This window comes from Taurulus bubalis, assembly GCF_910589615.1.
Source record: "Taurulus bubalis genome assembly, chromosome: 17".
Lineage (NCBI taxonomy): Eukaryota > Metazoa > Chordata > Actinopteri > Perciformes > Cottidae > Taurulus > Taurulus bubalis.
This window is the reverse complement of record NC_136605.1, coordinates 15,094,545-15,108,001: the sequence shown is the minus strand read 5'-3', so window position 1 is coordinate 15,108,001 and position 13,457 is coordinate 15,094,545. Positions and strand designations below refer to the sequence as shown.

At 44.3% G+C, this 13,457-nt stretch overlaps 1 protein-coding gene across 1 annotated transcript; it reads right to left on the bottom strand.

Annotated features, from left to right (window-relative positions):
* Positions 1-2,206: 2,206 nt before the first annotated feature.
* On the bottom strand, positions 2,207-12,954 carry tecpr1b (tectonin beta-propeller repeat containing 1b; the record flags this gene model as incomplete). Its single annotated transcript, XM_079232975.1, has 24 exons — positions 2,207-3,157; positions 3,746-3,865; positions 3,959-4,065; positions 4,150-4,242; positions 4,398-4,533; positions 4,766-4,940; positions 5,034-5,090; positions 5,184-5,263; positions 5,339-5,435; positions 5,548-5,641; positions 6,830-6,957; positions 7,207-7,364; positions 7,551-7,700; positions 7,790-7,945; positions 8,055-8,170; positions 8,528-9,117; positions 9,225-9,352; positions 10,391-10,492; positions 10,578-10,678; positions 11,290-11,464; positions 11,992-12,114; positions 12,208-12,330; positions 12,477-12,653; positions 12,730-12,954. The coding sequence occupies 24 exons, from the start codon at positions 12,952-12,954 to the stop codon at positions 3,017-3,019; spliced, it is 3,552 nt and encodes a 1,183-aa protein (XP_079089101.1). The 3' UTR covers positions 2,207-3,016.
* Between the last annotated feature and the right edge of the window lie 503 nt (positions 12,955-13,457).

The window sequence follows — 13,457 nt, the reverse complement described above, 5'->3', positions numbered from 1 at the left end:
AATCTCTTAATTGGAGAGATGCTATGTGTGGTATCCTTCTGTACAGCATTTGAATAACAAGGGTTTAAATGTACCTTAACTAAAAGAAAACCCCTCATCTACAGAGGTGACGCACTGAGTGTTCCTTTATTTATGTTTGAAAGGAACATTGGCAGTAAGTAGTTTCATATTGTTGAGACGGCCCAGTAAGAATGGTTGGTGGTATTGGACAAGGGTCGACATATTGATCCTTACAGAGTTGATCCAAGTGAAATACAGTTGTGGAGGAAACACTAAAGACAAGTTATTCATTTTATAATGCTTCATTTTATGCTCTGAAATGTGCCGGAAGTTGCTCGGATGGTTTTGAGTACTTGTCACTGGGTCTTTCGCGCGGTGCCTGTGATGCTGTAAAGATGGCCGCACTCCTTTTATTTACTATCACTGCAAAGTTTAAAATCACACGTTTTGTGAGATTGTGATTAAAAAAAAAAAGAAAAGTGGAAGATTTTATTTTTAAATGTCAGAATGAAGAAATGTTGAGTTGTTTGTAAACAATTGTGCAATGAATTTCGTTAATTTGAGTTCGTAGAACGACCTGGCAAACGTGGCGCCATTTCTTCAGTAAAGTGCAGGGACTTAAAGCGTCACAAAAACTCACTACTAGAACAAACAACGCTGCTGCTTGTATCAGTTTCATGGACAGTTTTCTGCCTTTTTTAATTTTATTTCTTTTACTCTGTTAAACTTAAATAACCGGTTCACATGGCATTTTCCTCATTAAGGACCACTCGTCCTGTTGCATTTTTTTGAGCATTTCGTCATGTTATCTTATCGTTTGCAGGCCATACATCGTCTCTGTGGCTGTGCAGGGTCATGTGCGCGTGTGTGCGTGTGTGCGTGTGTGTGTGTATCATGATCAGTTTCTGTATAGAAGCATAATGCAAACTGTTATGGATCAAGATATGCTTTCCCTCCAGGGTTTTTCATGTACAGCTAAAAAAAACAACTGTAAGTTATGCAGTTACTGAATGGTTTTTGTCACAGACGACCTGCTGAAACATCCCCTGTGTTAGATGATGTCCATACCCCCATACAGAAGGCACTGCATCTTAGATAATGTTAACCTCTGTTAAAACCAGCAGCCTGTGTTTCAGTTAAACTTGAACATTTATTTAAGGTAATCTTGTTTGTTTTTTGGACTACAGTATACATTTGCTTAATCTTGCACATTTGAGAAATGTAACTTAATGTTGAACTGTACCGATGTATGTAAATGTAATTTTTTTTGTCTGTAAATGGGAAATGATGTAATTTGAGTTCTAGGTATGAGTTTCATTTTGTAACTTAAAGCTGGGTTGATCGGAGGAACATATCACAGTCATCGGCTAAAAGCAGTTAAATTAAGACACACAAAAGCAGATGTGAATTCATTCTGTCCTTTAAACTTGTAGATTTAAAACAAATATTTTTACTTCATATTTATCATGCTTAGTGTAATTGAATGAAATGTTTATAATTACATTGTTTATTATGAAAATAAATTCAAATGAACTTCTAATTTGTACTTTGTTTGACATTTCTCTGTGTAGTTGCTTCACATCGTAAGTGTGTGTTGTGCGTCTGGTGTCGTCCAGCAGGAAAGGAATCACTCCTTGTTACAAACACGAGCTCGTTGGATGGAGACGGTAATCGCTGTGGTGGGAAGAAGCCAAAGCCAGTGGGGCAGCAGGTCGGCTCCAGCTGCCGGGATGGACGGAATAACAAACGTTCTTGTTTCATGCACAAACAATGCCAGAAGGTCATACAACCGTTTGACTTGCTCAACCTTAACGATAAAGCACACAAGTCAGTGCATGTCTTCAAACACTGTAAATATTGCGTTTAGTATTCCAAACACAACTTATTGGCACGAAGCTTTCTACCACAGCCGTCTTCAGAAAAAGGGGAACTTGTGTAACATGGTTGCATATTTTCCTCACGTGTCCCAGAGGTCAGTGACGGGCGGCGTTCAGTTGCCAAGCGATTAAGACCCTTAGAATATATAACTGCTACGTCCCTGGTTGAATTCTGTCTGGAGACTGTCCAAGTGAGGTGAATTACTGTCTGCTTTTCGTCCTCAAACTGCAATCAACTTGTTTTCCAAACCCACTGAAATGATGTCCGAACATGAATCAATATCTTTAGACTTTTATTTCACATAGGATGAATGTCAATGCATGGTGATATTCAGAGCTGCTGTGGAATTACAACACTCAGTTATGTAGATGGATATTGTACTGACAGGAAGAACTTTACTTATTGCAGGAGGATAGAGAGGTGTCTCTTAATGTAATGTAATGTCTTTTAATATTTTCCGTGTTACTCAGCAGTTGTTATTAAGAACGCATTGTGAAGTATGAAGGTCTTTGAAAAAGCCTTCAATATTTGGAAGGTTTGTCGTAGCAATATGGGCAAAAAAACACTCCATTGCAAACATAATAGGCCAAAACATGAGAAACAAAATTTCAACAAATGCATAATAAATAAATAATTAAAAGCACATGCAAATGTATAACAGGCAAACCCAAACAAAAACAAAACTAGATTATAGTAACAGACAATTTAGGCTACTGTGGGATTGTGTGTTTGAAGACAAGTGAGTTTCGTAACCACGGCATAGCCCTTTAGCAAAGAGTCCCACCCTCTTAGGTTTTCACAGGATATCGTATAGACGAATAAAAGCTATTGCTAGATCCCAACACACCCAATATCCAAAGCCTAGTTAGAGCAAACACATGCACTCACTTTTACATTTTTGTCGCACAACACATCAAAGGTCCATTAAATGCTCTTGTGCTCTCTTTTCCGTTGCGTCACCACTGCATACTGACACGCCTTCTGCCTGGGAAACAAGCCAGGAAGTAACATTCATCCATCGATCAGTGGTGTGATTGTGCGCTCCCTTGACACGAAGGGATAATAAGAGCCTGTGGGAATGGTCTGAGGAGACAAACGTGGATCCAGGCACAAACAGGGCGGAGGAGGCGTGATGGTGCTACACACCCACAGCGGTCCCGTTCACTTCTGCGTGGGTCTGTGGGGGCAGCGGGCTGCGCGGGGGTCCGACAGGAGGAGGAACGGGGGCGCGAGGAGCCTCTGCTGAGTTTCCCCTCACACTGATGTGCTCCCATCCTCCCTGAGGAGCCACATCACACATGGATGGAAATAAATGACTTACTTGCACAATACTTAGCTTGTGCACTAGAGGGCGCTAACAAGGCCACAACACACTGGAAACTAAACTAAATATAAAGAATGAATCAAAAATATACAAAACTAGCTGCCTGGTTTTGCTGTTTGTTGCTGCTGACACAACAGCAATGCTAAACAGAACGATTCTGTACTGCTCAACTGTGTTTCTCAGACTCAAAGCACTACAAATAAAAATAGTACAACGTGTAGCTTGGTGTTGGTAACTGAGCCTCTGCAACTTTCGGTTAACCAGAAACCTTTTATTATTTCATATCCGTATCAGACATGTAGTAGTCCTGCGCTGTCCTGTGTGATCTGTTTATAAAGTATTGAAATACATTAACATCGTTGTTTTTCACCAAAAGAAAAATATATCCTTCTTTAAAAGTATGTACGCTTTTTCAATTCCTTGAGTGCTGATAATAAAAGCTAATATTGAGGCCAAAAGTATGCGTTTGTTGTTCAACTTTTCCTTTCTTATTATTATTTAAATGTGAATTAGAGGGGGTATACTTAATGATCGTGGACTCACCCCTAGACCATAGTCCCAGGACTGGCCCTTGGGCTGCATGGGTCCCACCCCCAGCCTGTGACAGACAGCTCCAGGACTCTCGGCCGAGAAGCCTGGAACTCCCTCTGCTATGATCCAGACCTGGAGAGAACAACAGCACTGAGCCAAACACTGGCCATTTATGGTTTATCAAACAGATATAGTTTACACTATATATCCTGCCAAGTGCCTGACCTGGTCTAGCGGTCCCACAGAAACCTTGGTGACGTTGTTAGAGATGAGCTCCCAGGCTGAGCCCTGAGGGTAGCTGGGGGTGAGGCCCTGTCTGATCCACAAGTTACCTGTATGAAGATAAGAAGGGTTAACTAGATTTTCTAATGAAGTTTTAAAAAAAAATTAAAAAAAGTATGTTTACTGCCACTCACTGTTTTCATCCACAGCAAAGACAGAGGTCCTCCCAACAGACAGCTGTCTGAGAGTCTGCCTGGGGGGAGACGGGATGTGGTACCAGCATTCTCCTGTCGGGGGACGAGAGCACTGAAAAGTTTACTGCACAAACAACAATAATAATGCTGCATACAGGATAGATGGTATGTTGATGCGTTATACATTTCCATATGAGCATTTTTAGACGTTTGCCTTGCAGGTGCAATGCGTGATAACAGCTTCAGACCTGCAGGGTTTTGTGGGGAGACGGACCCTCTGTAGAACACAGCTCCGTCCTTTGCGATGGCCCACACCTGGTTTGCTCCGCCGATAGAGATGGACTTAAAGGGCTGGTCTGTGCCGACGTGCAGCCACGAGCTTCCCTGTGGGATCAGACACACTGGAGTTAGAGAGAAGACGTTTGCTGAGAACAAGACGAATACAAACACTTTGAAGGAATTACAATGACGTCATTGTTATCAGGACATAAGAATCAAAGATCGAGGAATATATTTAGTACTATCTAGAAATAGCCCCTGCACTCACTGTTAATCTCTCTTGATCTAAAAGTAACTACATTTTTAGAGTTAGAATTCGTTTTTCAGCAAATCTCACCGCAGGATTTTGGGGGCTGACACCCAGACGACACAGGACGTCTCCCTTGTCGCTGAGGGCCCAGACGGGGACCTGCTCCATGCTGCTCTGGGCCAGGCATGGCATCAGAGAGATGTCACTGAGACGGATGGGTGGGACCTGCTGCCATGGACCTCTCAATATGATCTTACACTTCCTGTACGCCGAAAATAGGATTATTGTAATACCAAAGAAACTGTGAGTTGGAAACCACAGAAATGTGAGCGAGTGTGTGTGTGTGTTTGATTACCTCGTCCATCTTCTGCGCCTGACGAAGTCTTTCATGGTTTTGTGGCCGTGAAACGTCCTGTAGGAGGAAGATCAGTCAGACAAATGGAACACCTCTCTTTCTTACAACGCAAATCTTTCGTTTCCATCCTGAGAAATAAGAATAACGTACGTTGGGAAGTCTGCCGCGTACTGCCAGCCTTCTTTGTCGGTGCCTCCGGGGACGTTGTTGTCCACAGCCCACTCTGACACCTGAAACACAAATTGGTGGCGGAGAATAAGCCGCGGATGAAACAAGAAAGCAAATGCGGTTTCAATCGCACCTACCCAGGACCACTGAGGGGAGGGCGGGTGTGTGTTTCCTTTGGTGCACTCCTTCAGTCCGCTCTCATCACTCCACATAGGGCGGTCAGTAGGAAGGCCTCTGGAGGCAAAAAAACCCCAAAGGTTTGTGTTTTCAGAGTAGTCACAGACAGTCTTGTCAACAGCTACAAAGATTAAGATAAAAACATTTGTACAAGATGAAATGTTCCTACTTGTCTGTATATCCTGTCATCGGGTTCCACCTTTGATTCTCATACACATGGACACTCCTCACATCAGTCTGCTGGTGCAGCTGAACAGCATCGCCTGCTGTAAACACAAGCATGCACAAACATGTCATGCTAGCAATGAATTAGCTACAGATGTGGAGCATACACGTCTCTACGGCTGCAACAGATGCTTAAGTATTTGCACACAAAATTACAAGCTGGAAGATTGATTATTTCTTATGTGTTAGCAAGTAGATAATTATATAAGTGACACAACATTTGATACATTTGACACAAAGAAAACAGCTCTGCAGCTGATGAATATTTTCATTAGAGCTTACCAATTATAGATTATGGAACAAGCAAATTTAAAATGACATGGCTTTCAAGATAATTTAAGCTTGAGAAGTTTTACCAGCAAATATTTTACTTGATACATATTTAGGCAGTTATTAAAAATTGATCACAGATCAATTTGACTGGGCCACTTATAAAACAAATTGAATTAAAAAAAAGGACCCATCAATGAATTCTACATACACTGAAAAGATGTAACACTATTCTTTTTGCTCCCATTTTGTCCAGAGTTGAAATGAAATAATTGTTCTATGCGCACAAAATCCTTGTTTCTCTCAAATTGTGTGAACAAATTTGGTTGAATCGGTGTTACTGAGGACGTCTCCTTTGCTGCAATAACGCGTCCACCTGACAGGTGTGGCCCATTAAGATGCTGATTACACAGCATCGTTATTACACAGGTGTGCTTCGTTCAGGCCACTCGACAACATGCACTGTCGTCACGCGACACAATGTCACAGTTTTGAGTGTGTCATTTGCATGCTGACTGCAGGAACTAAATGTTAAAGACCATGATTAAGTAAATTACACCCGTTTACCCTGCTATGAAATGTCAAAAATGACTGCTGTGAAAAAAGGTTTATTCCTTGAAGCTGAACACAAACAGCAGGGCTATTAATGTGACCAGCCCCGGGCACACCTGTGTAATAATGATACTGTCTAATCAGCATCTTTATGTGCCACACCCGTCTGGTGGATGGATCAAGTGCTCACAAACACGGATTCAAACACATTTTTACACAAACTATGAGCGCAATACGCCTTTTGTCTGCGTATAAAAAGTCTTACATCTATTATTTGCACTCATGATGAATGGTAGCAAAAAGTGTTTACGTTTTTCCTCAGTTTATGAATATCAAAGAGTCTAGGTGTGTAGAGAATAACTGAATTGTGTTTCAATTTGTGGGAAACAATTGGGTAAGTTTACCCGTGGTGGGCTGTTGCCCATAGCTCCCACTGTAGACCCAGGCGGTGCCGTCCCACCCGGTACCCCACACCAGCCCCAGACTGTTAGACTCTACACAGCGCAGGTGGCCCGGGACCTGCCGCCAGAACCTGCAGCACCGTACAGCGGAAGCACCCGGCGTTAGCCATGTTATTGTGAGCGCACAGAGACAAGGTGCAGAGTATGGAGGAGATTTCACCATGCAGAGCAGTGTGTTAGCATGTTAGTGACGTGTTAACTGACATGGAGCAGAATTAAGACAACGTAGGCACGAAAAAAAAAGCTACTGGGGAAGATCTACCGGAAAGAGAGAGAATGAAAAGAGGCAGACATAGTCTACTATTCGGTATCAGACTCACATGAGGTCGCAGGCCAGTGTGTGTGCAGAGGCTTCCAGAGAGAAGGACGGCTCGTGGACCATGATGTCTCCCTTTGAGGTCGTGGACCACAGGGCCTGCCTGGATGAGGGTCCTGTGATCCCTCGACACTCACAGCAACAGTCTGACAACAGGCACAACTAAACACACGGGACAGACCCAGAAACAACAGGGATGTGATCAGCAATGAGCTTCAGCTAGTAAGCGTAAATACCACGTAAAATAAAAGGTTAAACATTCTACTGTACAGAACATGTAAGTTGTATTTTAACTTGAAGTGTTCCTCTGTGTGCCGACGAATATGCATTTTTCTATGCAACCGTTACCCAGTCGTTCATGTCCTTTTCCGTTTGTGCTGCTAGGACCAGAGGCCACCTCTGTTTGGTCCTTTGCGTGGTGTACACAGCAAAGGCATAGTGGCAGTCCATGACCACTGGAACCAGCGCTGTCACTTCATTTATATACACATGAAGGTACTGGGGGGGGAAAAAGAGAAGGAAAATGAGGATGAAGAGAGTGAACAGCCGAGAGTAGACAGGTGAGACTTTAACTGACCGCAACCAACCTTTTTCTCATCGTACTGTGTGTAGTAGACAAAAAAAATGCTGTTCTTCCTGCCGTCAGATTCGGTGGACTGCTCAAGAGCAACGCCCACATCCACCCAGCGATGAGGCTTCCAGTCTCTCCACCAGCGCAACGCACCTTTACGCACCCACACCGACTGGCGAGGGAAACGGGAGGATGTGACCACATGGAGAGGAGATATGATCAATCCAAGACAGAACGGAGGAGTTCACGGTGAAGTGTCAAACACAAGCAGTCAGTCTTACGTGGCTTTTCTCCAGCGGTTTCTTGCTGATCTCCTCTCTGTGCTGCTGCTGCTGCTGTTGTTCGCTCCACGCTGCCGACTGCACTGGAGTCAGAGACAGGGAGCTGGTGAGAGGACCTGACAGACGAGTCAGGCGTTTAGACAGACAGACAGACAGACAACCATAGAGATGACGCGCACAGTATAACTATACATGTAAAAGCCTGAACACACAACACAGAGTACAACAGTCAAACACGGATAAACAGATATGAACTGACATTCAACTTAACGTGATCAAATGTGCGACATATATTCCCATGAGGTGTTTACATTATTTTCTGTACTCTCACTACATTGACATGTCATTTTCATAAGCCGTCATCTCACCTGCAGATTTTACTATCTCTTATATTTCTTCAACGTGTTTTTTTTGTGTGGAATTTTGTGTGGTTCATTTATTTGGCGGGAAATAATACATAAATACCCATATACCTGTGGGACTAAGCCAGCTGATCTGTGAACTCGCGTCCACATCGCAGCCTCCACCAGAGATCCAGGTCCACACCGGTGCGTCCTCTTCTCCAACGCCCTGAGAGGTCCCCAGAGGCCCCAGGGCGCCCGACGAGGGCCCTGCCGCCTGTGCACATCGAGCCGCTTCCGCTCCCTCCAAATCCACGTTTATCCAGGGGACGTCGTGTCCTACAGTCTCGGGGGTCGGGAGTATCGGAGCTGGGGACGGCTCTTTGACTTCTTCCTGCGGTACCTCTGCGACGGGGAGTTGGGGAGTGGAGGTTTTGTCCCGGTCTGACACCAGGCTGTTGATGAAGCTGTCGCTTGCAGGGATAAATGGTTTGGGGGCATCCTGTTGTAAGGCCGAGGGAGGGTCCTCTGTTTTCAGGGGAGGTGTATGTGTGTCATTTCCCCCTAAAGGGACAACAGAGGAGGCCGCTGCCTCCATGACTCGGATGTCTTCAGTGCTGTTTTGTGGATCAGTAGGACCCGACTCTGAGTCGGAGTCAGTGCAGCTCAGAAGGGAGCTTTTTGAGGCCTCAGCCAGCTGGCCACTGAACTCACACTCCTTCCTATGAAACAGCACACGCATATAGACAGAGCAGGAGAAAATAAGGGATATAATCAGATTAATTACAAGATTCAAGGAGATTAAACTTCATCATTTATTCATACAGACCTGCGGCGGATAACCTCTTTGCTATTCCCCCATTGGGCAGAAACAGGAATCCAGCCGTTCCCACTTGGTTCAGACAGCGTCACACCCATTCTGAAATACAGGCCTCGGTCCTCACCGACCGCCCACACCTGACAGAAGAAAGAGAGAAGAAAACAATGTAGAACAACAATGGGGAAACGCAACAATCACAGGCGCGCACACACACACACACACACACACACACACCTGTTTTACTGAATCATTCATTAAATTCCCAAGAAGGAAATTCATTAACAGCAACAAAAAACTAAAAGGATATAAATGGCAGAATCTTGTCCAATAAAATAGAATAACACTTGTCTTCACTCTTCAAAAGGTGTATCAGTGGCACTAGTAGGTCACAGGCAACTGTTACTTTATAAGGCCATATACTGTAACACTGGCACCTGCCACAAGCTATATCCATAATTATCCATATCCAACCCTGAAATATGAAATATGGGACATGATGACGACGGCCTGGCCAGCTTCTAATTAGGGAGTCTCCCGTATGTCAAGCCAGTAGGAATATAGTCTGGGGGATATATAAGGCTGGGCCTGAGGTGCTACTGCCAGGACATTGGCTGGACTCATGTTACAGGGCGACCGCGGGGCAAGACTCGACACCAGAGGTAGAAAGGGGAGGGTGAGAGACGGAAGGGGAGGAGGTGTGAGGTGTTGGTTTGCAGTGCTAGCAAAGTCCTCAGCAGTGAGATACAGAGAAGAAAGCCCCTCTGCCCCTGACCCCAACCCTGATCTGGCTCGTCCTGAAACTAGATCCAAAAGCTGAGGGTAAAGTGAATCGGTCATAGGGGAAGCAGCTAGAGTGCTGCTGTAAGGTAAAAAAAAAGGCCGTAATTATAAGCTTAAACAAAATTATTGATAATAAAATGTAATTGACCAAAACAATTCCAGTAGGCCTGTGTTGTTTTGGGTGTCTAATACATTTCAATGTTATGGTTTCAAAAGTGATTTCTTCCTCAAAAAACATCCGACATTGTAATATATTTGTTATATAAATACAATTACATCGAGTTGATTTTGTCTTTTTGATTATACCTTAAAGGGGAAACTCAATACATTGTGATACGGTTGAGGCTCTCATCCAAAAGATGTGACGGTGAAATTATCAAGAGAAATCTTTTCACCTGCTCATTGAGTCCTACATCCACCACCATCATCTCCCCTCCGATGCTGATCCAGCCAGAGCCACAGGGGTTGTGGGAGTTCACTCCACGCCTGAACCACACCTGGAGACACATGCATACACACATACAGATGTGTTACCATCACAATGAACAACAGCTTGTCGGAGTGTGAGGAGTATTGATTCACCTTGTAGTCCTTAGTGACCACCCAGACCACACTAACTCCAACAGCCACATGGAGCGCTTCAACCTCCTTTCCTGGTGATTCCACCTCCACCCACGATGTGCCTGATGGAAGAAAATGCTGCATGTTTACCGACACATGAAGGCAAGATCGTATTTTAGCAAGCCGCCACCTTTACTGTGGTAGTTTTAGTTATGCTGTGTAAAAGATGTTGCTCTACAAAGCCAAACCTGGCATCTTTTGTTCAAGTGACTTTTAAGCTTAAACCATCATATATGACTTATTTGAGAAATGTAAAGATGTATTGGTGCTGATAATCTTTGCAGGGCTGTTTATATCTGGCTTATTTTCTTTGATCCCACATATTTGGTGAGACTTGCACCTTGGATTACAGTCAATTTCCACCTTTTCTGAAACGTTTTGAGTCCATTTTCATACTTTTTTTTTTTGGTACAGTATATATTAAAAAGGTACCTCATATTCTATGATTCTTTTTTTTCTGTAACAAAGACAACTCATATCCGCAGAAATTGTCTCATCAGGTCACAAAAATCACAAGCAATCTAGATGAAGAGACACAAAGGTCATACATATCCTGACACAGTTCCCACAATTACAAAATCATCGCACCAGAAGGATTGTTAAAGAAAAAAAAAAAGATTAGACTGAGTGGAAAATCATTTTGGTATAAATGTGCATTACAGTGAATACTGACCAGTCGGGCTGTCCAGGCTGAGGCCAGTACGGACCAGCAGGTTCCCATCCCACAGTAAGGCCCACAGGAGGTCTCCGGGGCCAGCCGATAACTGAGCAACCTCCTTGGGCACTTCTACCTCCTCCCATCCGGAGCCCTCTGGGACCCGAGGGTGGATGCCCTCCCTGAACCACACCTGCAGGGTAAAGATAGTCTTAAGATGGTACTGGGAGGGGCATGGCATAGCATGATCCATAAGGATGCATCCATATAGATCATGAATAGAGCATCAAACTGATGCATACTTTTGTACTATACGTATACAGGATTCATTTGTCTCCAGAGCACCTTTAAGACAATGTTTGATAATTGTAAGGAGTCATACTGCCCTCTTGTGGCCAGAAATTAAAAGTGAACTGCACCAAAAAGCAGCATGTTGCTAGAATATCTGATTACATTTTATCTCATGCTAGCCTGTATGAATAGAGTGTTCAACTGCAGTGAAGGGGTTTCCTAGAGGGGAATACACACTACTGTGAGCAGTAGGTCATATTCGGTGCTGCATCCACTTTTACAACCATAACATAAGTGTTTTCTAATAAACCCCAGGGTTGCAAATTCTCAAAATCACAGCGAGGGGACCATGTAACCCTTCACTTTAGCTAAATGTACTTCACGTGCACGAAAACATTCATCACTAGACTGTTGGTCCAGCAGACTGACCTCTCCTTGTTGGGACACGCCCCAGAGGTAGGGATACCTCCCGGACTGGTCACTCATCTCCCAACCACCACAGCTTATGTCACAGAGCGGCAGCGGCGGCTTCCTGGGAGAGTCCAGGGGGATCTGCAGAAAGACAGTGGCTTTGCTTAAATCTTTAGTCGGACCTGTGCTCAACTTTTCTACACTGATATTTCTAGAACCAGAGAGTGTCCACACTTTTGCCCAGCTGCCTTGTGCTGTGTATCTTCTGTAGCGGATCCACCGCCTGCGACGAACACAAGAGTTCCACTTCTTGTCCGGGGAAAAGTTGGCGGGGAAGTCAACTGCATACTCCCAGCCCTGAAGGGACACACAGACAGAGCCTCACTGGAGTATTGTGTCAAGTGTGGTGACACAATTTATATCACGTGCATCAAAATGAGAAAGACAGAAAGCAAGACAGATGCATAGACATACATTAAAAAGGACTGCGTGCTGTTTCTTACCCCAGTCTGGTTGGGTTCACAGCTCTGATCCACATACCAGTCTCCCTCCCACTCCCAGCTGCGGGAGGGCAGCTCAAAGCTGTGGAGCGGTTGAGGATTCATCCCGGTCACGTCGCTCCACGGCCAGCGGTCGGTGGGCAGCAGTGTGTCGGTGAAGCTGTCCACCGGGTTCCACCTCTGGAAACACACACAGAGCAACAGCCCTTGAGCCTTCATGACATATAGCGTCTACTTTGCAAGTGTCTCGACATACCTGGTTTTCATAAGTCTCCTCTCGGTAGCGGATGGAGGTCTCACAGGGCATGATGTTGAGGTAAACATGGTGGTCGCAGCCGATGCCCCAGCAGCGACCCTTCCCCGCAGTCACACGCTTCAGCTCCAGCAGCAGGTCATCTGCACGCTCCCAGCGCTGGCCAGCTGTAGAGAGGCTGTACACCCTGCCATACACATCCACGGCCCACAGCAGCGTGATGGGCATGGTGGCTCCTGAATGGAGACAGCAAGACAGCATTTTATGACTGTGCACTTCAGTGTCATTGATATCCTGAAGAGATACCTAAAGGCTACATTTACCAATGTAAATGTGGTCTCGAATATGAATAAGAAAGATAATTAGAGACATAAAAGAAATGTAAATGTAATGAGATTTGTCATATCGTCAGAATTGTGTAGTTATTTTCTATTATTACATTCCAACTTTACTCTCAAAGTTTGGACTTCAGTCTTGAATTTAGTCTCATATTTTAACTTTAATCATAAAGAAATCCCAATCTTTTTTTTTTCTTACTTTTTCTCAAAATTATGAAATTCATAATGGATCTTTTTTTACTACTAAAACGTGACAATGGGCTTTTAATTTGAAAATGCTGACCGGAAGTCAGTTTATTCTGCCTGACACTCGACTGATACTAATCCGCTACAATATTGACAGTCACTGTGCCTCGACCGCCAATCAAACAGGCCTGTGTGCGGTTTATTGAC